Genomic DNA, 26554 nt, shown 5'->3' with positions numbered 1-26554 from the left:
GACCCTCTTAGGAGGAGATCATATAGCGGTGAAAGAATCGGGAAAGTTGTAGGAAGAAAACAAGCGAACGGACATGGGTAACTCTGACAAACATAAGGACCAAAATTATACATGAAGGATCCGGATGGGTAAGTGGCAAAAATAGAGGGAAATACACGCACCAAGCCATTTACCAACCAGCTTCAAGTTACTAAAATTGTCAACCCTTCAAAATAATGTGGCCAAATTCTGAAGTATCAAAAGTTTGCTATTCAGAAGATCATCCAAAATTAATGTTATATATAATGACGAACACTTGTTGAAGATACATGAATTTATATATGGTTATATTATGTATGACTACTTTTCCCACAACACAGTTGGTAAAGCACGCATACATACATACATAGATATGCATATGCTTTAGCACATACCCATTATTAGATACTTCTAGAAGACAATGACACCCGATTTCGATATTCTGTTAAAGCCCATATTGGAAATACATTTCTGTGAGACGCATAGTGTAACATACAATTCTTGCGGAAAGACCCCGTGATTTCCTATAATTATTACCAACAATAAAAAAAACATTAGATGCTATAAATGTCAAAATGCGTAATTTTTTTGGAAAATTTTAATATACCTCTTGGGGATAATCACCATCTTCCATTTGGGAGTTAATAAGAAATTTTGCTCCACGATGAATCGGTGTTGGGTCCCTCTCTGCCTACAAAAACCCAACACATTACATCAATTCACAATTCAAATTTGATTAATTTTACTTGAAAAAAATACACTAAATGTTAAAGACAATTCTTATGTTTTTCAAGTAAACATAAGGAATAAAAATTTAGGAACCTGTCCACAGTAGATTAAACTCATCAAGCACCATGATGTTTGCACCGAATGCGACCGATTTCCTTCTAAAGGTGTAAATTCCTATTACAAAATGATGATTATCAGATGATTGAATTTACTACACATATCAATAATATTACCACAAAATGATCAACACCTCGAATTTATATCGTTTGGTACTATTCATCCGATATTTAAAGCATTATTAATCTATAACAAAATAGAAACATATTGCATATCTATATCAATATAAACAATTATTTTGTAATAGTTACACTAATAAAGTATTAAACTATTATTTCTTCCGAAGAAAATGATATTTTGAACTTAGATACATCTCATGCATATTATTTGGTTGAACTGTAAGTTAAGTTTTACGATAAACTATTATTTCTTAGTGAGACACATAACACCCCTCTTAAAGAGAGAGTCCCGATGAGGATATACATGGATGTGTGTTAAGCAACAAAGGTGTTAGACACCGTCTCTGATACGAAGTAAAATATACGTGTAGTCCATAGTTTTCTATCCGAAAGAGCCATTTCGGGGAGAAATGTGACTCCAACATATATAGAGACGTATATGATCGTGTTGTACCGATGTGGTACAATTCACCATAAATCAAAACATTGATGTAAATTATTCTAGATACTGTAAAATAGCACACGTGAACTAACCAAGTTAGGGCAAGAACGGTAACTTTCTCCCCAGCCACCATCTTCTTGCTGAATTTTTAGTAAAAACTCAGTGGCCTTACGGATAGTCGGAGATTCGTCAAATGTCTTTCCGGCTGCAAATAACCCTTTGGTAGCAAACCATGTAGCATATGTGAAGCACACACCCCACTCTCCATACCTAACAAAACATTCATGATTGTATCTAAGAGATAACATATGAATATTTATTTGATATGTATTTTACAATAATGGTTTTTACAAAAATTACACAATTCATATATAACGTCTCAACTTTTACTACCGTGAAAATATCTTAGCAATTTATTGATGATTGACTGGTAAAAACCAAAGTATGGTAAACTTGTCATACATGAGTTACACATTATCACAACAGGATGTTTTACGTTTAGATGTTAATGAATCACTAGTATTGGTAGACAATAAAGAGACAAATGATAGACATACAAACACCAGATGTCAAGTGTAGAGTGGAAACCCAATAAAAGAGAAAACCACCATAAAGAACGACTATATTAGATCTCATAATGTATAAGTTGCAAAAGCTTTATGTTGGATAATAGAGAAGGAAGAGATAATGTGTGTGTGTCTATATATATATATATATATATATATATATATATATATATATATATATATATATATATATATATATATATATATATATATATATATATATATTAGTTTTAAATGCAAATTTTGTAAGAGGATAATAGTGAAATTCCTGAAAATATTCGAAGTAAATAAAGTTAGGAGTTGAATTTTAAGAACCTTGTTACAATGCATATATGTTACACAACGACGTAGTATGTTACGATTAGGCTACCTAAGCTTATATACTAATATATATATATATATATATATATATATATATATATATATATATATATATATATATATATATATATATATATATATATATATATATATATATATATGATTTTAAGGAACGAAAAAAACTCTTAATAGTTAGGAAAAACAATGCAACATCAAGAAATAGAATGTAATAGCTGTAGAAATCCCATGTGTGTAGATTGTTTGGAGCATATATATATATATATATATATATATATATATATATATATATATATATATATATATATATATATATAACAAAATCTAAAATGGGATAAAACCAATTTTCTAAAAAGAAACCTCTAACCAACATAAAAATATGAAAACATATATGTCCAAAAAGCTTCTAAGGAATTAATTTAGAATACCAAAAAAATCCGCCAAAGTTCAATTTGGTGGCAGGAACCGAGTTTGTCATCTTTTAACTTGTGGTTTTCAGTGGTGTAAATCTTTCTTATCTTGATATTGTTTTGAGAAATTCCATCTATGATGTAGTGGTGTCATATTCTAATTTGCTTCATTCACTCGTGGAAAATTAAATCATACTTGAGGTGTATCGCCCTTTGACTATCGTTGTAAATCATGTGCATGATAAAGCACCATATATCTCGCTGCAACCATCACACATAGCCTCTTTACACACTTACAAAACAACAATGTACTTAACTTCCATGTTATATAAAACAACGATAGGTTAAAATGTAGATTTCCAACTCACACCACCACCAGTAATAGTAAAGACATAACCCTTGTGTGATCTTCTTTTGTCAACACCTTATATATAATCAGAATCAACATATACATATAATCCATATGTTTATTCCAAACTCCAAACGAGCCTAAGAAATACCTTTATGGTACATGAAGATCCATTCAACGTAGTTTCCAATGTTCATTTCTCGGGTTAGCCATAAAATGACTTACAACACTTAAAGTATGTGATAAGTTGTCTTCAGAACACACCATATCATACATTAATGATCTAACCACACTTGAATAAAGAACCTTTGACATATGGTCAATTTCACCATTTCTTTACGGAGAAAGTTGGGAAGAATGTTTTAAATGGTTGACTAGTAGTGTACTTACATGTTTAGCATCTTGCGTGTTGAATGTGTAGAACGTTGTTGATGTAGCAGCTTTAGCTGAGGTATAACTTGCATGTGGCTTGATTCCTTGAAAATTCTATACCACTTATTTCATTTGCATCACCCAAATCTTTCATACAGAACTCCTAAATATGTTGTTTTTTTTAGTTTGGTGATTGCATTCTTGTCTTTTGCAGCTATGAGTAGATCATCAACATAAAGTAGTAAGTAGGATGGTGTTGATTGAATTTAGGTCAATACATGAATCAAAATACATCTCTTGAAATAATGAGACATCAAAAGTTATTAAATTCTTGGACAATTGTTGATGAATGATTGCTTTAAGTAATAAAGTGATTCCTCAACAGAAAAATGATACCTTATTTCTTAGGAATAGAAAACCCCGCAGAGTTGATCAATCCATGTAATTATTTTATTCCGAATTACCATGTAAAAACATTATTCACATCAAGTTGTTAAAGCTCCACATCTTGCATCACAACAATTCTAAATAATGTATGGATAAACTTATGCCAGACAACATGACAATAAAAATATATCCCAATTATTTGACTACTTCCTTTTCCAATGTATCATGATCCGAATATAACATCCTACTTTTTTGTACAACATTTTGCACACAACTAACTTATTTTCCTTAGATATCAGGACAAGCTCCCAGGTCCAATTCGTTTTCTAAAGATCCTATATCTTCTTCTATTGAAGTCATCCACTTTTCAAAATCAGAAGTGGAAATTTCCTTAGTATAAAATAATGACTCGTGATAATTTTAAGTTTCCTTGGAAACCTAAAAAGCATAAGAAAACACATTGTATGCATTAAGATGCCTACCAAAAATTATAATAACCTTCCGAGTCATATCCAAATCTAGACAATCTACACATTCAACACGCACAAAGTGTTGATTGTCTGATTTGGATATTTCCCCGATTGATCGTGTGCTCCACCCAAATCTCAACACTCTTATGTGAATCACTAGGATTAGTATAAGCATTATACTTTACTAAAATATCAGCGATGAACCTTGTTGACAATCAACTGGGTTGTTGGTGAATATTGCATCACTATGTATATTTGAATAAAAAAATGTCATCAATAAAAGAACCGTCGGAAATCTTTGAGATCTCAAAAGATCATAATCCTATTATATATATATATATATATATATATATATATATATATATATATATATATATATATATAGACACACATGCACACACACACATGCATACATACATACCATCTAACCATAAAGACCAAGACCCAAGTTCATAATTGAACCTACATGTTCATGTTTGAAGATGTAAATGAGCCATGTGAATTTATGAAAATAGGTCATTTTCATTTGGTTTTAATGTTAAGTCGTATAATTCAGTTTTATGTTTTACTTGGCTATATATATATATATATATATATATATATATATATATATATATATATATATATATATATATATATATGAGTTATATTTATTGTATGAATGTATGAACCAATTTAGTACATTCATCTAATATGGTGTTATAGTAATTTGGTTAATTAAATTAATTATTATCTAAGTTAAATCATCACATTTATGGATTGAAACTATCTCGCAATCACCACCAACACCATCTTTTCACAATCACCACACCCACCACACATTTGTCCTTCACACACTATAATCTATCTATCATATGAAGATACACATTACATCACCATTTCCACACCATCTCGTCATTTTCAAACAAGCGTACACAATCACAAAACCATCTTTATGCAACTACCATTATCATCATCATCGAAACAACCACCATCATTAACAACCAATGTCACCATTAGCCCTTCATAATAGCCATTGTCATCACCTGACCAACATATCACTATCACAAACCATCAAACACCACCAAATTCACACATTGTCACCATCATCATGTTGATATCTAACTAGAACACATATATAACAAGAGCTCTCGACCATGCTCATCTTTCTTTCTTGATCAGACCAATAAATTAGATTTCAAATAGACTGCAATTTGCTCATTCTTTCAGAATACATATTCTTTTAGAATGATTTTTTCATTTAGAATGCCTCAATAACCATACTCTTTCAAAACACATCAGCAACCATATACTTTCAGAATGCATTGGTGTTTTTGTTTATTTTTTATTCAAGCACTCTTGAAGAATGCATGAATTCTTCAAGAAATATAAATTGTATCCGTTTATAAAAAAAAATTTAATTACATAATACAATTCAATTCTTATAGACTTCGCTCTCTAAATTATTCTCATATTATGATAAAATGCATCCTATATCCCGAGTTTCTGAGGAATGTTATCGTAAATTGTTTTTATTTCCTCTTAAAATCCACCGTTTTTAATTTTTATTAAACCAAAAATTTTAATTTATACTTCTTGTCGTTTCCAAATTAAAATTAGTTAAACAAATTATCGTTTAATTACCATAATACCATTGTTGATCATAACCTTCCATTTTTTTTCAATCAAAGCTGGAGATCAACATTGGAGCATGATTTTAAAGATCTAAGAGTGAAATCAAGGATAAATCATTTGGTTTGCTTTAAGTTATCATGTCTAGCAACTTTATTATGATTTCTTGCTGTTTTTTCTATCTGGGATGATGTGGGCTAATCCCCTTAGCTCTCGTTTAGAGTAGATAAACCACTATATTATGGTTTTGTTTCAAAATATTTGGATTTATTAGTTAGATATAATATTATATTTGCTTGATCAAAGATCCTAATGTGTTTAAGTTTATGTCTTTATTGCTGATTGCCTAGTTTTACATGGTTTTTGTTTTGGTAATTCTAACTATGTTGACTTGAATCATACTTGCTTTATGACTTATAAGACTGTATGACTAGTAATGAACCAAATCCTAAGGTTAAGTTATAAAGTAACCAAACTTTAAAGTGTAAGATTGAAATAATTGTCCATTCTATGCACCAATTAATTGTCATGACCATTAAGATTAATTACTAGATCAAGTCATTCACAATATTAACAAAGTACTAGTAATAACGATAGTTAATTACATAACCATTATGTTAAGTGTCATTTGAATCAATACAGATAAAATCACACCAAGAGACTTAACCAATCTAGTAATTGATAAGAAACATGTAAGACCCAGTTTCTAGATCGGATCAATTTAGGGTTTCAAGGAGTCAAGGCATGGTTTTTGGGTAAAAACCAAGGCTCACAACATGATTCATAGTAGGGTCACGACGTGAGGAGTAATTAAACAAAGAAGTTAAATCATGTTGAGTTCACGACGTGAGCAGTAAGAAGCTCACGACGTGAGATACGCTATAGCCCAAGCCCATGATCTTTTAAGGTTTCCTTTGTATTTAATCCCTATGAACCTCATTTTAGGGTTTCTAAACAACCTAGTTCGTCCCTAAACTCAGTAAAACCCTAACCCTAGCCTCTATTTGTGATTATTGAGCTTTTGGTGAAGTTTTGGTGGTTTGAAGAGGAAGAGATCACCATGGAAGCATAGTTTCAGCTTCGAAGTTTCATTTGCAACCCTTAGCTACACTTCTGGACCAATGTGAGTAGTCAAGATCCAAGCTTTACGTTTTGTTGTTGCTAGAGATAAGGTTTTATGCATATTTATCCAAGATCTTAAGAGTTAGAGTATTGGGACTCCATAAAGTTGGCAACTTTATGGATCCTTAGGGTCCCTTGGTGCTTATATGTCATGGATCAGAAGTTTGGTGGATGTTTGAGTCCATGCTTCAGAAATTACCTCCTTTTTATTCATGAATGACCTAGTTTAACCTCAAGTCTTGTACTGGACATACAAGACTGTAAAGCATCAATTTTTATGATCCTATAAGTATTAGGAAGCCTCCTGGAAAAGATGGACTAATGGCTTAATGGATTAAGAGGTTTGTAAGACCCGAATAATTTGTCTTGTAGTAGATCACGATATGAGGCCATAGATGGCCACGCCATGAGGCCTTAAAAGGATTTAGAGGACAAGCTTGTACTCGCCGAGTCACCCATGTGCACTCGACGAGTTTGGTCAAAGTTTGAATGTTGACTAGCGTTGACTTTAGTTGACCTTAGGGTTTTGGTCAAGTTGGTTCAATAGAGGTCAAGGAGGGGTAGAATGGTCTTCTACCCATCCTTTAGAAGTGAGGACCTAAGAAAGTATTGATTAGAGATGTTATTAAGTTAATAGGAGGAGACTAGGTTGGGTTATCGAGCGTGAGAGGTTATCCAACATCATACGAGGTGAGTCTTCTCACTATACTTTACCTAGAGTGGTAATTATGCGTGACCGGAAGGTCTTATGTGCTACGAGTAGAATGTAATGTATGTTTTTATATGATATGTATGTGCTATGTATGTTATGAGTAGTATGATATGGACCGGAAGGTCAACAGTGTATGGACCGGAAGGTCAAGATGATGAGGATCAGAAGGTCATACGGGTAGGGCCGGAAGGTCTACCAGGGTTGGGATGGAAGTCCCCTGAGACACATGGATCGGAAGGTCCCATGGAGCTATGGCCTTGAATGGCATATGTGTTCTATGTGGTATTTTGGGGAACTCACTAAGCAGGTATGCTTACCGTTTGTGTGATATGTGTTTCAGGTACCAGCGGGGATCGCGGGAAGGTGTCGGCATGATCTGTACACACTGGAAGAAGAGTTGTTTGAGATTCTGGGATTTGTTATTATTATGAAATTTGACATTATGAGATTTTGAGAACTATTATATGAGTTATGGTTGTTTTAATTAAATGAAAATTTGTTTCAAATTTTTACGTCGTTACATGATAGTGGTGAAGTTCATCCATGGGCGTGAATCGGTGGCCAGATCTGCTAATCGATGATGTTGGGGATCTGCAAATCAGCACTTGTGTAGTGTACGCCATCGGAAACAAACTCCCACCGACGTGAAACGTTATCTAGCGACAAAATAGATGTTAGTGAAGCTCTAGACACAGAACCCTAGTCGACTGCCATTTTTTTCTTACTGATTGGGCATCAATGGGTTGTAGGTACGACAACGAAGGTTAAAGATCTATCACTGAGGTGGTTCCATGAGATTGCAGATGGTGGCGGATGACCAACTACTAGAGGTAATTGTGGTGTCTTCGATGGGATGAGATAAGAGAAGAGACAGATGTACCGTCGGTATGAGAATAGAGAGATCCAAAGATAATGTGTGTGAACTGAGGTGATAGTTTTTGATATACTACGGTCCCACTTAAACTTATATTATTAATGAATAAAACAATAAAAAAAAACATATACATAAGGGTATAACAATCATTTTATGTATGATAAGGTCTAAACCCGAAACAAAACGAAATAATGAAGATGGTCTGATTTAAAAAAAGTTGTTAGGGACCAAGCATACAGATTATCCTAAACCATAAGGACCATTCTACCATATATATATATATATATATATATATATATATATATATATATATATATATATATATATATATATATATATATATATATATATATATATATATATATATATATATATATATATATATATGGTGGGGGGGGGGGGGGGAATGAATACACCTTATTAAAATATATAAGTTAAGGTACCCAACACAACATACTAAATAATTTTGTATCATATTCGCATTGAAATTATCCAAGTTTACTTCAACCCGTAACTTGATATACACTCCAAAATTTTCATACTTTCACCATTATCTTCCTCTATACATAATTTTTGTTTGAAACTATAATATATATAGACAACCATCTGTTCGAGAAAAACATGTGGTATATGAGTATGATACTGTTGAAATTCTAAAAATCTTGGAAGTAAATCAAGTTACATGTTGTAGTTTAAGAATCTTGGATAATTAAAATGAAAATATAATATAAAACAACATTATGTGATGGGTTGGGTACGAGTAGAATGCGATGTATGTTGTTATATGATATGTATGTGCTATGTATGTTATGAGTAGTATGATATGGACCGGAAGGTCAACAGTGTATGGACCGGAAGGTCAAGATGATGAGGACCGGAAGGTCATACGGGTAGGGTCGGAAGGTCTACCAGGGTTGGGATGGAAGTCCGCTGAGACACATGGATCGGAAGGTCCTATGGAGTTATGGCTTTGAGTGACGTATGTGTTGTATGTGGTATTTTGGGGAACTCACTAAGCATTTATGCTTACCGTTTGTGTGATATGTGTTTCAGGTACCAATAGGGATCGCGGGAAGGTGATGGCATGATCTGTACACACAAGAAGAAGAGTTGTTTGAGATTATGGGATTTGTTACTATTATGACATTTGACATTATGAGATTTTGAGAACTATTATACGAGTTATGGTTGTTTTATTTAAATGAAAAATTGTTTCAAATTTTTACGTCGTTACAAATTGGTATCAAAGCCTTGGTTTGAGGTATTCGGATGCACCTTCAAGTGTATTTTAACTCAAACTGAGGATTTGAGAAAGCTTTTCATAAAAGAAACAATTTTTCTAAAAAGTAATTGGAGGAAAGCGAAAAGAAGCAGTGTGTACAATCAGCTAGCACCCGAACGGTGATTTCCCAAAATACCATTACATTATGTGTTATTAGATATGATATGATGTGTTATGCATGCTAGAGTAGGATAAGTATTCCTATTAGGACTAGAGTGGCCTGATTTGTGATGCCTTAGCCTAGGAGATTGTTGCTGCTAAGAGATGCTTCGAGAGTAAGTAGGTAGCAGTGAGGAGCTTATGAAAAGTCTACCGAAGGGTAGCCTATGCTTAGCAAGATGTAGAGTACTTGTGACCTGGGATCCTAAGAGGAAGACTTAGAATGAATGCTGAGGCGGTGTGGAAGGTAGTATAGGGCCCGTACTACTGAAAAGACCGGATTAGTGCGCAGTCCAAGTAAGAATCCTTAGGGTATTGAGGAGCAAGTAGGGTTGAGTTATCGAGTGTGAGTATACTCGAGCAAGTCTCTGATATTTTATGCTTGTATTTCAGATACATCATGGTTGGGACACGCCACAGACCAGAGACCAGGGGTGTATGTGACGAGGAGCTTCGTCAGATGATCCACGATGAGGTGGCTGTGGTTATCCGCGCAGAGATACCGGAGATGTTTGGGTCTATCAAGACTACCCTGATTGAGACATTTGATGAGAGATACGCAACGGTTACTAAGGCTACAGCGGCTGCAGCTACTGCAGCTATGGCTGCTACTAGACCTCAGGGGGTGACTCGTTGCTGTTCCGGGAGTTCAGCAACACGAAGCCACCGAAGTTTTATGGGATGCAGGATCTGATTTATACGATGAGATGGATTTATGATATTGAGGGATGCTTCTACACCTGTTCGTGTCCGGAGCATCTGAGGGTTCGGTTTGTGCTGAACCAGCTTCACTTCGGAGCGAAGGACTGGTGGAAGTTTGTAACAGAAAACTTCACTCTTGCAGAGACCTTAGAGGTGACCTGGGAGAGGTTCACCACCATGTTCATAGACGAGTATGTTCCCCCAGTGGAGAGGGAACGGTTGGCACAGGAGTTCTTGTCCATCAAGCAGGGGACAGAGTCCATGACGGTGATCCCACGGATGTTTCACGAGAGGGCGTTGTTTTGCCCTGAGCACGTGTCGTCTGAGCAGGCACACATGAGCCGATACTTGAGCATACTGAGGAGGGACATTCATGAGTTCGTGGCGAACACGTCATACCAGACATTTGTTGAGCTCCAGGAAAATGCCCGGAAGAGGGAGATTGAGCGAGAGACTCAGGCCAGGGAGGAGGCCGAGTCTCAGGGGAGGGACAGGCGACCAGTATAGGTACAATCGGCAGCCAAGCGGGCTAAGCTTGCTGATACGAGATCTGGAGGCCAGAAGGGCCGCACTTGTGGGAAGTGCGGCAATGGACATGATATAGTATGTCGAGCGGGTGCTTGCTACAAATGTGGCAAAGAGGGGCATATAGCCAAGCACTGCCCCAAGGGATTTATGGTTTGCTTTCATTGCAACCAGACGGGTCACCGGAAGGCCGAGTGCCCACAGCTGTTACAAGGATCAGTGCAGGGATCTGCCTCTGCTGCTGCACGAGCTACTGAGTGTCGGCCAGTGAAGATCGAGGCACCGAAGGTTCGTGGGAGAGCCTTCCAGTTGACAGCGGAGGAGGTCCGCACAGCACCCGATGTCATGGCTGGTATGTATTCTTTCATTTATTTATGCTGGGTTGAGATATTGTGCTTATATTATGATATGCGTAGGTACTTTTCTTGTAAGTTCTATACGTGCTTTGGTGTTATTTGACTCGGGTGTGAGTCGATCATTTGTGTCGTTAGCGTTTAGTCAGCACATCAGTATTCGACGAAAGGTGTTGAGTCGACCTCTACGAGTTTCCATAGCTGACGAGCGAGCGGTGTATGCTACTGACGTGATTCGAGGATGTGTACTCGAGATCTTCGGTGTTGAGTTTCCGATAGATTTAGTCCCGATTGCGATGGGCGACGTTTGTGTTATAGTGGGCATGGATTGGTTGAGCCGATTTGGGACGGTTATAGACTACGAGCGGCAGACAGTGATGATACTAGACCATAGTGGGGGAATGTTGACTGTATATATGGCGAGGGTACCCGATGTGGGTCAGCATTTTGTTCGGCTGCCAGAGCGAGACAGAGTTTACAACAGGACTGCAGCGGGTTTGTAGTTTATATGATGGATACACGAGTGGCCGCTGAGAGGCCGAGTTCGGTTGATGATGTTCCGATAGTGCGTGAGTTCCCGGATGTTTTTCCTAAGGAATTATCGGGTGTGCCTCCCGAGAGGCAGGTGGAGTTCCGCATCGATTTGGTTCCGGGCGCAGCGCCTATCGCCAAGGCGCCTTATCGCCTTGCGCCGCCAGAGATGCATGAGTTATCCTCGCAGCTTCAGGAGCTGCTGGGGAAGGGGTTTATTCGACCGAGTAGCTTGCCGTGGGGAGCGCCAATCCTTTTTGTCAAGAAAAAGGATGGTTCACACCGGATGTGCATTGATTACCGGGAGTTGAACAAGTTAACGGTCAAGAACCGTTATGCATTACCGAGGATCGACGATCTGTTCGATTAGTTGCAGGGAGCATCTTGTTTCTCCAAGATAGACTTGAGGTCTGGATATCACCAGATGAGGGTGCGTGATGAGGATATCCAGAAGACGGCGTTTAGGACTTGTTATGGGCACTACGAGTTCATGGTGATGCCTTTCGGGCTCACCAATGCACCAGCAACATTCATGGATCTCATGAACAGAGTATGCAGACCGAGATATTTGTATGAGGATGAAGGTGATGAATCCGGTTTTGGATACCATCCACGAGGACCAGGCAGAGGCTGTGAGACCGGAGAACCGCAAGAGAGAGCGGGTGATTGGGTAGGTATCTGAGTTTGTTATCGATAACCGAGGGCTTAGGACCTTTTAGGGTCAGATTTGGGTGTCGTTTTCGGGCGGGGAACGTACCATCCTGATGGAGGAGGCGCACATATCGAGGTTCTCGATCCATCCCGGGGCCACTAAGATGTATTTGTACCTGAAGAGAGAGCATTGGTGGCCCTGTATGAAGAGGGATGTGGTGTGGTTTGTTGAGAGGTGCTTGGCCTGTCGCAGGGTTAAGGCCGAGCACCAACGTCCGCATGGCAAGTTGCAGCCACTTAAGGTTCCCCAGTGCAAGTGGGAACAAATTTCCATGGATTTCATCACCAAATCGTCGAGGGCCGCGAGGGGTGTCGATGCAATTTGGGTGATCGTTGACCGGATGACAAAGAGCACTCACTTCCTTGCTATCAGTGAGAGCTCTTCCGCAGAGAGGCTGGCGGAGATATACGTGACGGAGGTGGTGTCGCAGCACGGGGTGCCAATCTCGATTGTGTTAGATCGAGACGTTTGTTTCACTTCCAGGTTCTGGAAGAAATTCCATGAGGAGTTGGGTACGAGGTTGCATTTCAGCACCGCTTACCACCCACAGACGGACGGAAAAAGTGAGAGGATGATTCAGACGCTCGAGGACATGCTTCGAGCATGTGTGTTAGACTTCGGAGGAAGTTGGGACACGTACCTACCATTGGTTGATTTTTCCTATAACAACAGCCACCATTCGAGTATTGGTATGCCTCCCTACGAGTTGTTGTATGGGAGGAGGTGTCGGACTCCCATCTGTTGGGGAGAGGTAGGGCAACGAGTGATGGGTAGCACTAAGATAGTGCTTCAGACGACTAAGCGGATACAGAAGGTCAGGAAAAGGTTGCTGATAGCTCAAAGTCGCCAGAAAAGTTATGCGGATAGGCGACGATCCGAGCTCGAGTTTCAGGTTGGTGACTTCGTCCTCCTGAAGGTATCTCCTTGGAAAGGAGTGATCTGATTCAGGGAGAGTGGCAAGATGGGCCCCCTGTACATTGGTCCTTTCAGGGTGACTGCGAGGGTGGGCAGGGTAGCGTATTGTTTAGAGCCACCTACGGAGTTGAGCCAAATACATGATACCTTCCACGTTTCTCAATTGAGGAAGTGTATAGCCAACGAGTTGCCAGTAGTGCCACTAGAGTATATTCAGGTGGATGCGAGCCTGAATTATGTTGAGAAGCCGATCGCAATCCTGGATCGGAGGATCAAGGTTCTGAGGAACAAGGAGGTGCCCCTGGTTCAGGTTTAGTGGCAACATCAGATAGGGTCCGAGTTGACTTGGGAGCCGGAGTTGGAGATGCGGGAGTAGCATCCAGAGTTGTTTGTAGAGTGAGACTTCGAGGGCGAAGTCTGATTCCAGTGGGGTAGAATTGTAACATATGGAATTCCAGGTATCGCATTTTAATTATTTATTTTTGTCAGGGGGGGGACTCGACGAGTTGACGCCTAGATTCGTCGAGTAGGATCACGATTTGCTGACTGGATTTAATGAAGGGACTCGACGAGTCCGCGCTGTAGGCAGAAACCCTAAATCCTCGGGCCTATGCCCTATTTAAGGGATCTTACAGCTCTCATTTGCGGCCGCCTTCACCCTTGAGAGCACCAGAGAACCAGAGAGTGTGGAGAGTGAGAGAGGAAGCCATTTTCTTCAATTCTAGTGTGATTTTTCCAGGAAGAAGGAAGGAGGGCAAGCTAAACGGCTTACGGAGCTCAGATCTACTACCATTTTATCAGAGGAGGCTTCTAGAGGTATGGATCTATGCTCAATCTCATGTTTATGGTGATCTACTTAAATCTAGGGTTTTCTTTCCCCTTCTTTAGCTTGGATTCGAAGCTTTTGAGCTCCCAAGGTGGAATAACTCTTAGATCTTGACCTTAAGAGGTCCAAAGAATCCCAACCATCCTGCTTTATGCTATTCCCTTGGAGATATGAACCTAGGGTGCCATTTTAGAAGCTATTTCACCAAAAGAAGCATTCTGGACGTTGCATGAGTGCCAAGATTAGACCTTTACATGATTATTGAGCATTGGGAAGTCGGATCTATAGGTTAAAGAAACAGATCTGACCTCAGAAGGTCATTTGAGCATGGCTATAGTAGAAACTCGCCGAGTCCATAACAGAACTCCATGAGTCGAGTCGGGGTTGCCCCGCGATTCATGACCAGTGGTAACCTGTCGAGTGGAAGGTTCACCCGACGAGTCAAGTGAGGCCTTAGAAGGATTCAAAGGACACGCTTGGACTCGCCGAGTCCCCTATGTGCACTCGACGAGTTTGGTCAAAGTTTGACCGTTGACTTTAGTTGACCTTAGGGTTTTGTCAAGATGGTTTAAGAGAGGTCAGGGAGGGGTAGAATGGTCTTCTACCCATCCTTAAGAAGTGAGGACCTAAGAAAGTATTGATTAGAGATGTTATTATGTTAATAGGAGGAGGCTAGGTCAGGTTATCGAGCGTGAGAGGTTATCCGACATCGTACGAGGTGAGTCTTCTCACTATACTTTACCTAGAGTGGTAATTATGCGTGACCGGTAGGTCTTATGTGCTACGAGTAGAATGCGATGTATGTTGTTATATGATATGTATGTGCTATGTATGTTATGAGTAGTATGATATGGACTAGAAGGTCAACAGTGTATGGACCGGAAGATCAAGATGATGAGGACCGAAAGGTTATACAGGTAGGGCCGTAAGGTCTACCAGGGTTAGGATGGAAGTCCCCTGAGACACATGGATCGGAAGGTCAAATGGAGCTATGGCCTTGAGTGGCGTATGTGTTGTATGTGGTATTTTGGGGAACTCATTAAGCATTTATGCTTACCGTTTGTGTGATATGTGTTTCAGGTACCAGCGGGGATCGCGGGAAGGTGTCGGCATGATCTGTACACACTGGAAGAAGAGTTGTTTGAGATTCTGGGATTTGTTATTATTATTGACATTTGACATTATGAGATTTTGAGAACTATTAGTTATGGTTGATTTATTTAAATGAAAATTTGTTTCAAATTTTTACGTCGTTACATGGTAGTGGTGAAGTTCATCCATGGGCGTGAATCGGTGGCCAGATCTGCTAATCGATGATGTTGGGGATCTGCAAATCAGTGCTTGTGTAGTGTACGCCGTCGGAAACAAACTCCCACCAAGGTGAAACGTTATCTAGCGACAAAATAGATGTTAGTGAAGCTCTAGACACAGAACCCTAGTCGACTGCCATTTTTTTCTTACTGATCGGGCATCAATGGGTTGTAGGTACGACAACAAAGGTTAAAGATCTATCACTGAGGTGGTTCCATGAGATTGCAGATGGTGGCGGATGACCAACTGCTAGAGGTAATTGTGGTGTCTCCGATGAGATGAGATAAGAGAAGAGACAGATGTACCGTCGGTGTGAGAATAGAGAGATCCAAAGATAATGTGTGTGAACTGAGATGATAGTTTTTGATATACTGCGGGCCCACTTAAACTTATATTATTAATGAATAAAACAATAAAAAAAACATATACATAAGGGTATAACAATCATTTTATGTATGATAAGGACTAAACCCGAAACAAAACCAAATAATAAAGATGGTTTGATTTAAAAAAAAGTTGTTAGGGACCAAGCATACAGATTATCCTAAACCACAAGGACCATTCTACCATATATACATACATATATATATATATATATATATATATATATATATATATATATGGTAGGGGGGGAGGGGGAATGAATTCACCTTATTAAAATATATAAGTTAAGGTACCCAACCCAACATACTAAATAATTTTGTATCATATTCGCATTGTAATTACCCAAATTTACTTTAACCCGTAACTTGATATACACTCCAAAATTTTTATACTTTCACCATTATCTTCCTCTATACATCATTTTTGTTTGAAACTATAGTATATATAGACAACCATGTGTTCGAGAAAAACATGTGGTATATGAGTATGATACTGTTGAAATTCTAAAAATCTTGGGAGTAAATCAAGTTACGTGTTGTAGTTTAAGAATCTTGGATAATTAAAATGAAAATATCATATAAAACAACGTTATATGATGGGTTAGGTACCTAAGTTTATATATTGTTGTAAGTATTTTCAATTTTCCTCTTTTTCTCTCTCTCTCTCTCTCTCTCTCTTTATATATATATATATATATATAGAGAGAGAGAGAGAGAGAGAGAGAGAGAGATACACATACACACAAAAGCAAATGTACCATGATCCATCCGGCCATTGTGTATCTTCAAGAAATCGAACAGCATTAGAAATACATTTTGCAACTTCTTGAGTCCTATGATCAGGATATAACTTTTGAAACAGTATCATTGCCTGTAACACCGACGATGTACACTCAACGTATCTAATTCAAAATATTTTGTTAGTGTGTAGTAAAGATAATAACGAATCAATGTTAGAAAAAAATAGTAATGAAGATTAAATAATTAATATAATGAGGTCTTACTGATATTCTATCATAATGTCTGCAAACATTTCAGAAGGATTGAGCATCTATTTACCACAGAAGAGAGCAAGATATAAGTCTTGTATGACACTCTCAAAACTAAAACATAAAAGCTCTAAATTTGTAAAATAACTTAGTACCTCCAACCATTTTGGAGAGCCTGCAGGTTCCCAACCTGAAAAACCTCCATTTTTATACTGTACATGAAAAAGAAAATTAATTTTTAATTGGATACGTTTTATTTATATAAGCATATCAACACTTTTAAATTTAACTAAGTAGTTATTTAATATATATCTTATTATTCCTTTGTTTCCGGTAAGGAGTAATACTTAGAAATTTTAAGAGGGCTATATAGACGACCTGTAGTGAAAGTAGTAAATTTATGGAGTCAAATAAATGCTTGGTTTTTATCTTCTCTCCAACAATTTCTCGAGGCATCTTTGCCAAAAGGAGGCAACACTGAAATAGGAAAGAGGTTATTCATATGTTAATAACAAAATACGAGCATGATTATTTCATAAATTCCACCAACTTTTTAAATTAAAAAGTTGAGATATCTAATATTATTCTTTTTAATGTGGTAGATAGATTAATTTTTTGAACAATATTGTTCATAAGTAGAGATATCTTTAAAACATTAAAGTTTACCATTAACCCATGAGCTGTGCAATCTGAAAGTTGCCATCCGTGATCTTGGTCAGAATAAGTCCAACCTCCTTTGGAAATGTGACGATACATGCTTCTGAAGTCGCCAGATGGGTTGTCTTTAATCTTAAAATTAATTTAATGATGAATCGTTAGATCATAGCAATGTTTTTTAACTTGTACCCAAAAATCAATGAAGAATGAGTAGAAAAAAGACCTGAGAATGTTTTATGAATTCATGTCCTTTCTCTAGTGTTGGTCCAGTTTCATCAACCATATTGCAATCTATTAATGCATGGATACTCAAAACGGAATCCCAATGTTGGCTACCAAAACTTTGAACTGTCATGCCATCTTCTTGTACCCATATCATATCACGGATTCTGGTTAGATGCTTCTTGAAATAGTCCCCATTAGGATCCTCCACCCAACAAGCAAGCATACATAATGCCTACATAGATTGAGAATTAAGAGGATATGCCTACGTAGGTTTAATTTTGTTTTCCATATATATATATATATATATATATATATATATATATATATATATATATATATATATATATATATATAATAGTCAATACCTTTTCAACACAACCAATAGTAATGTAACGACTATTCTCATCTTCATAATGGATGTGTTTCATTGTTGTTGTAAGTGCTTTTTCTCGAATCAAGTTCTTAAATGGCCAACGAGTTAGGATAGGTTCCACTGCTACATATATAGCGTCCCAAGCTAGATCTTGTAGCCAGGGGTGAGGATAATAAATGTCCTCCTACATGTATCAACAAAAAATATATATACAATTTGTTAGCGAATTTCAAGTTTTCTTTATCTTGGTTAACTTATCATGCTATCACTTGTTAACTAAATTTATTGTGGTTTGAAGGTATTCACATTGAGTACAATGTTTCTTTGTAAACATTAATAACAGACTTCATAGTCCTATGAAATCTTTCCCATAAAATAGAATTAGTCGGTTGTTTGTTCCTTCTTTTTAGTACTTTCTGTTGCTTTTATTAACTATATATAGCCCCTAAATTTATCAATTCAATCATGAGTTTTAGTTTTAGATGATTGTAAGTCCTAAAACTAAAAATAAGAGAAAGAGGTAGGAACAGTAATATCAAAACATAAAAGTGAGTATGGGTGAGAATAGTAATAGTGGTACGTTTGTTCAACTTTCCATCCCAATATTTGATGGATTGCATAAGCATTGCAAAAAGTGGATGGAGAAGTATCTATGGATTAATAAATAATGTTGGGATTAGTTGAAGACAGAGTCGCTATTGTTCCACAAGGAAGGGAGATGAAAAAATAAAAGACAAAAGTAATTACAAATAAATAGTTGAAGGATAAGAAGTTCAAGAGTTATATTTATCAAGCCATTGATAAAGAAATAATGAAAACATTTTTTAATGATTAGACCTCAAATAAAGTAGATATGTGAGTGTATAAAGCATAAGTACAAGGTTTCAAACTGTCTCTAATGTATTCTTTGTTCTTGATTTACACAACAATTTACTTAATATGTATCAAATTCAAGACAAATACATAACCATTCTTATTAAGAGAAGGGTTTGCAAGGTATTTCATCCAAGATGATACTGCATTATAGAAAGTCAAATGGCAGACAACAAGATGTTTATTTTGAATACAATCATTCTCACAAACGAAGCATCATGTTTCAATGCTAATGATGATGAAGCAAGTGATCTCTGGTATATAGCGCTTAAGCATCTAAGTTACAAGAATTTCTCACTTATTTATTTAGAAATATTGTTTATAGAGTGCTAGAAATCATACAAACTACAAACTTATGTTCTACTTACTTAGTAGTAAAGTAAATTTGAGCACAAATTCCAAACAAGATCATATGGGTAAAAAAAGACCACTACGTTTGTAAATTAGAATCTATGTGGCTTAATTTTTCTAGAATCTCATGGAAACAAAATATACATATTGACACTTATAGATGATTTAGTCAATAAGTATGTGTTTACTTTGATACAGAAAATAGTAAAGCATTTTCAACTTTAAAGTCTTTAAAGCTATGGTAGAAAATAAATATAGGTCTTAATTATATTGTTTAAGAGCTGACATGGGAGAATTTAATTCGTAAGAACTTTTAGATTTACGCACTACGCATGACATAAATATTTCTCACAACAAAATGAGGTAAAGAAACAAAAAAAATAGTACAGTTATGATACTATACACAACCTCCTTGAAGAAAAAGGATGCCCAACGTATTATGACCAAAAGTAGCAATGTGGACCTACCATGTTATCATTAGAATCCTTATAACAATATTGAAAGATAAATGTCCATAAGGGAGTTTGAGTGGTATAAAATCCAATGTTGAGTGTTTTTTTTTGGTTTTTGGTTGTTTGGGAAATATGCATATTTTTGCAGAAAACATACTTAAACTAAAAGCCAAAAGTCAAATATTAGTGATGATTGGATAAATTGAATAATCTAAATGATAGGAAAAGATAAACACAATAAACATGAATATCATAATTAAGTCATGATTTTGTATTTGAAAAAAAATATGGAATTGAGAAAGGACAACAAACAAAATGATAGATGTTACTCTTGATTGGGGATAGGTGTAAAAAGAAATAGATGATGATGATCTAGCAATTGGTGAAATTAATGATGATTAGCATAATGAAATCCTTGAAAACAACACTAATGTTAGAGGTAAATCTCAAAAAAGAATATAAAGAAGATGGAAATCCACCATCCAATAAAGAAACAACATGTCAACTATCCAACGAAAGAGAAAGAAGAGCACATGTTTATCCTAAGGATTAAGAGAGTAAGAAAGGTCTTTCAGTTGAAGAAGTACAAAATTGCTTAATGTTTATAACAAATGATTATCTAGTTTGTTATAAAGATGGAATATTTCTACATAAATGGATAGATGCCATGAAAATAGAATTAGAAGCCATAGAAAAAAATGAAACATGGCAGCTAGTTTAACCACCATATGGTGCTAAATCATTTCCCAAAACCCGATTTAATAGAATAGAACACTATTTCCTTACAAAGGGATTTGAAATAAGTCAGTTTGAGCACACCCTATTAATAAAAAAGAAGAACAAACTACTATATGTAAATATTTTTGTTGACGATCTTGTGTTTATCAACGATTTATTAATGTTGCAGACTTATAAAAATTCTATGAAAAAGTAGTTTGAAATGTCGAATTTGGGATAAATGAAGTATTTTTTGGGAGTTGAAGTTCATCAATCTGATAACGGAATTTAGATAAGTCAAAAGAAATATGTTGGAGAAATTATTGAAATATTTGGTTTAGGTGATTGCAATGGAGTTTAAAATCCAATGGTTAGAGTTTAAAAGCTAATGGTTCTTGATATTATCAAGCTATCAAATAAAAAACACTTGAGAAAGTGCATAAAACCATTTATCAACAAATATTAGGGAGTTTGATGTATATGATATCCATATACTTGATTTGATGTATAATTTATGCCTTATAAGCAGATTGATGCATAGTCGAAAGGAATCACACATGATGAAATATTAATGCCTGTAAAAGCACTTCATGTTATGTATTTATGCTAAATGGAGGAACTGTCTCCTATGCCTCTAAGAAGCAACATGTGGTAACTCTTGTTGAGTTATGATGTTTAATTTTCCCTTTCCCTTTGAACTCTTTGCCGTTACTACAACATAACACTTAAAGTTAAGCATGGATTCAACTGGCACACTAAAGACTTAAAGCAAAGGTAAGTACAAGATAGATGTAGGTTACATAAATTGGAAGGAAACATGTGTTGGAACTTTGTTTACTAATTTACTTTTTGGGACTTGTCCCACATTGGAAGAAAGAAAGGAAAAGCTCCTCCTTATAAGTCTAAGCCTCATTAGTTTATCAATATGAATAAAGCATTGGGTTAAGATTGATGGGCTTGGTTTGTGGTGTTGGACTAGCCTAATTGGACTCAAAATAGGATAATATCAAGAGAATATATAATGGTCAAAAGATGGGCCTTGGGACTTGGGGATCTTGAGGTCTCCTTGATTAATGAAATATTTTTTTAATTATGAAATTAAGTTTTATTTTTAATTACATTCGTAATTTTTGAATGACAGGTATTATGGCAACTATTTTCGGTTTTTGACAATTTCAAAATGTCATAATCAATACATATAAGTACCTATTTTTAGTCATTTGTGGAAGGTTACAGAAATCATATCACACCACAAATTCTCTTGCAAATTCGTTTATTCTAAAGATGAAGGGAACATAGAAATTTTTGGCATATTCAATATCACTTCTTGGATTGATTGTTGAATCCTCTAGACAGATCCCTACTAGAGAAATTTCTATCTTAGGACACTACAATTCGCAGGCCTCAATCTACATAATTTCGTATTTGTGTTTCTACTGTAAACATCAACATTCAAGTATGTTGTCTGATTATGATTCTTGTATATAAATTTGATTTAATTGTGTCTTTTTGTTAGATTTTGTGTTTTGATTATTTTTGTCACAACAATCTAAGACAGAAATCAAAAAGTGAAGAATGGATCAAAATTCCATCATCAAAACACATGTGGAAAAGCCTGAGAAATTCAAAGGCTCGGATTTTTGAAGATGGCAACAAAAGATGTTGTTTTATCTAACAACTCTTCATGTTTCCAATGTTCTCACTGATGATTCTCCCTCTCCTCCTACTGGTGTAACCACTGCAGAAGGAACAACACCACCCACTGCAGCCTAATTGGCAGAACATCAAAGGGCTATGGAAACTTGGAAAACAAATGAGTATAATTGCAGAAATTATATTCTAAATGTCCTGGATGATTCCCTCTATGATATCTAATCTACCATGACCACTGCAAGAGAGATATGGGAATCATTGGAAAAAAAGGAAAAAACAGAAGTGACATGTTCCAAGAAGTTCGTAATTGGAAAGTTCATGAATTTCAAGATGGTGGATACCAAACCTGTCCTCAAACAGGTGTAGGAACTTCAGGTCATTGCACATAATCTTGAAGTTGAAGGTATGGGAATTAAATCTAATTTTCTTATTGGTTCAATCATTGAAAAACTTCCTCCTTCTTGGAAGAATTCAAAACTATATCTTAAGCACTTAACTGATGACATGAGTTTTGAGCAACTTGTGTTGAGAATTCGTGTGGAAGAAGATAATAGATTGAATGAGAAGGAAGATGCAAATTCCTTGGAACCAAGTGCAATATTTGTTAGAGAAGCAAGTACTTCAAGGACAAAGCACAACAACAATAAAGGGAAGCAAGGCTCCAAAAACTCATCCAAAGATAGCAAAAATCATGGCCCAGAAAAGAAGAATTTCAAGAAGAGTTCGGGTCCATGCTATGTTTGTGGAAAAACCGGACACAAGGCCAAGGATTGCAGATTCAGGAGGGGTCAAGGAGGAAACAATGGTAGTAATTCTGGTGGAGGCACTTCTGGTCAAACCAACATGGTTGAATCACCAAATCAGTTTGTTGTTGTGATTCAAACCAACATGGTTAGCAATTGTGTGGATTGGTGGATTGATACTGGAGCCATAAGGCACATTTGCAACTCTCGAACCATGTTCTCTACATACCAGAAAATCTCTGATTCTAAACCAATATTTATGGGGAATGGCCCTACTATAAAAATTGAAGGAAAGGGAAAAGTGAAGCTACAACTGACTTCTGAAAAAGAACTTGTTTTATGTAATGTATTGCATGTTCCTGAAATTACTAAGAATATGATTTCTGGTCCTATTCTTAGAAACAAGGGATTCAAACTTATATTTGAGTCTGATAAGTTTGTTCTCGCCAAGGATGGGATGTATGTTGGAAGGGATACCTTAGTGGGGGTCTCTTCAAAGTCAGTGTCTTACCTTTGTACTATGGTGTTGAAACACAAAACAATGATGTAACCAATGTTAATGCTAATGCAATAATGGGCACTACTAGCCCCTCTTTTATGTACATGAATGATCCTTCATTTTTGTTTCATTCTCGATTGGGACATGTCAACTTTCGTTCTATTCAAAGAATGGAAAAACTTGGCATGTTACCAAAATGTTCATTAGATAAAAATATGAAATGTGAGCTTTGTGTAGAATCAAAATTTTCACAACATCCTCACAAATCAGTTGAAAAATCTAATGAAATACTTGGCTTAATCTACTCTGATTTATGTGATTTTAGAGCAACACCTACAAGAAGAGGATAAATTATTATATATCTTTTATTGATGATTGCAGCAAGTATTGTTATATTTATTTGTTAAATACCAAGGATGAAACCTTGAATTCTTTTAAGAATTACAAGGCTGAAGTTGAAACTCAACTTGACAAAAAGATCAAAATTCTAAGGTCTGGTCGAGGAGGAGAATATGAAGCCTTGAATTCTTTTAAGAATTACAAGGCTGAAGTTGAAACTCAACTTGACAAAAAGATCAAAATTCTAAGGTCTGGTCGAGGAGGAGAATATGAATCCAAAGACTTTGCTAAATTTTGTTCTTTAAATGGTATTATACATCAAACAACTACTCCATATACTCCTCGACAAAATGGAGTGGCAGAAAGAAAGAATACAACATTGAAAAACATGATTAATTCAATGTTAATTACTTCTGGAGCACCACATAACCTGTGGGGAGAAGCATGTGTTGCAGCAAATTCAATACTTAATAGAATTACTCATAAAAAGAGTGATAAATCACCCTATCATCTCTGGAAAGGGAGGTTACCCCCTTATAAAAGGATGAAAGTGTGGGGTTGCCTTGCTAAGGTACAAGTACCTCTTCCCATGAGGACTAAACTTGGACCAAAAACCATAGATTGCATCTATCTTGGCCCTGTCATGAATAGTGCAGCCTATAGGTTTGTTGTGTATAAATCACATGTTGATGATATCCATAATCAAACCATCATGGAATCAAAAGAGGCTGAATTCTTTGAAAATATTTTTCCTTTTCAAGATAAAGGGAAAAAGGTTACCTGCTCTAGGAAAAGACCTCTAGATGATGGACTGAATGAAACTATTCTTGACAAAAGTTTATAATCAAATGAAGAGAGTTCTTTAAAGGTTCAAGAAGAGAACATAGCACCTAGAAGAAGCAAACGGGGAAAAATAGTCAAAGATTTTGGACATGATTACATAACCTATGTAGTGAATAAAGAACCACAAACTTATAAGGATGTTATGGATTCTTCTGAAGCTCCTTTTTGGAAAGAGGCAATCAAAAGTGAGATTTACTCCATTATGCAGAATAACACTTGGAAATTGGTAGATTTGCCACCTGGGCAAAAACCATTTGGGCACAAATGGATATTCAAGAATAAGTTTAGACATGATGGTACTATAGAGAAGTATAAAGCTCAGTTAGTAGCTAAAGGGTATCGTCAAAAGGAAGGTCAAGACTTCTTTGACACATACTCACCTGTTACAAGAATTACATCAATTTGTACATTAGTAGCAATTGCAGCCATTCATAATTTGGATATACACCAAATGGATGTGAAAACTGCTTTCTTGTATGGTGAACAAGATGAAGAGATATATATGAATCAGCCTGAAGGGTTTGTGGTTAAAGGTCAAGAAAATAAAGTAGACAGTTAGTTAGATTAGTTTATGAACTAAAACAGGCTCTAAAGCAATGGGATGAGAAGTTTGATAACACATTACTCTCTAATGGATTTAGAATTAATGAATGTGATAAATGTGTTTATTTCAAACTATACAAGAATGCTTGTGTCATCATATGCTTGTATGTGGATGATATACTTATAATAAGTACTAGTTTGGATGTGATCAATCAAACCAAGAAAATGCTACACTCCTCCTTTTCCATGAAGGACTTAGGAGTAGTAGATGTGATCCTTGGTGTAAGAGTTCAAATAATACCAGATGGATATACTTTTACTCAGTCCCATTATATTGAAAGTGTACTCAAGAAGTTTGGACACTATGATGACAAGCCAGTAGTCACCCTTTCGATCCTTCAAGTCATCTTAAGAAGAATAAAGGTGATAGTGTAGCTCAGTTAGAATATACTCAAGTTCTTGGTAGCTTAATGTATATTATGAATTGTAGTAAACCAGACCTGGGAAACAGTGTAAGTAGATTGAACCGTTACTCCCACAATCATGGGAAAGATCATTGGTATGCATTAGTGAGAGTGCTTAGATACTTTATATACAATGAATTATGGATTGCATTACATGAGATATCCTCCTATTCTTGAAGGATATTGTGATGCAAATTGGATTTCCAATACTTTTGAGGAAAAATCCACAAGTGGATATATGTTCACTCTTGGTGGAGCCGCTATCTCTTGGAAATCATCTAAGCAAACTGTGAATACTCGTTCTACAGTGGAAGCAGAGTTTGTTGCTTTAGATAAAGTTGTTGAAGAAGATAAATGGCTTAAAATCTTCCTAGAAGGTATTCTCGTGTGGCCTAAACCTGTTACTGCCATTAGTATACATTGTGATAGCATGGCTGCTCTCACCAGAGCACAAAGTAAGATATACAATGGAAAGTCAAGACACATTAGGTGCATAC

At 36.2% G+C, this 26554-nt stretch overlaps 1 protein-coding gene across 4 annotated transcripts in view; it reads right to left on the bottom strand.

Moving 5' to 3' along the window:
- Nucleotides 1–257: 257 nt before the first annotated feature.
- LOC111877937 (beta-amyrin synthase 1) overlaps nt 258–26554 on the bottom strand; it is a 42404-nt gene continuing 16107 nt past the window's right edge. For 2 of the 4 annotated variants that reach the window (XM_052770429.1, XM_052770431.1), the window contains exons 7-17: nt 18573–18764; nt 18206–18439; nt 17992–18114; nt 17704–17802; nt 17481–17537; nt 17341–17387; nt 17077–17238; nt 1518–1695; nt 841–921; nt 626–709; nt 258–542 (exon numbers count right to left, since the gene is read on the bottom strand). In XM_052770429.1, coding sequence (XP_052626389.1) covers nt 420–542; nt 626–709; nt 841–921; nt 1518–1695; nt 17077–17238; nt 17341–17387; nt 17481–17537; nt 17704–17802; nt 17992–18114; nt 18206–18439; nt 18573–18764 — 1380 coding nt within the window. In that variant the 3' untranslated portion in view covers nt 258–419. Of the gene's footprint in view, nt 543–625; nt 710–840; nt 922–1517; nt 1696–3491; nt 3676–17076; nt 17239–17340; nt 17388–17480; nt 17538–17703; nt 17803–17991; nt 18115–18205; nt 18440–18572; nt 18765–26554 lie in introns of those variants that run through there. The other 2 variants (XM_052770430.1, XM_052770432.1) reach the window with 2 other exon arrangements.

Source organism: Lactuca sativa, chromosome 4, assembly GCF_002870075.4.
Source record: "Lactuca sativa cultivar Salinas chromosome 4, Lsat_Salinas_v11, whole genome shotgun sequence".
Lineage (NCBI taxonomy): Eukaryota > Viridiplantae > Streptophyta > Magnoliopsida > Asterales > Asteraceae > Lactuca > Lactuca sativa.
This window is presented reverse-complemented; position numbering and strand designations above follow the sequence as displayed.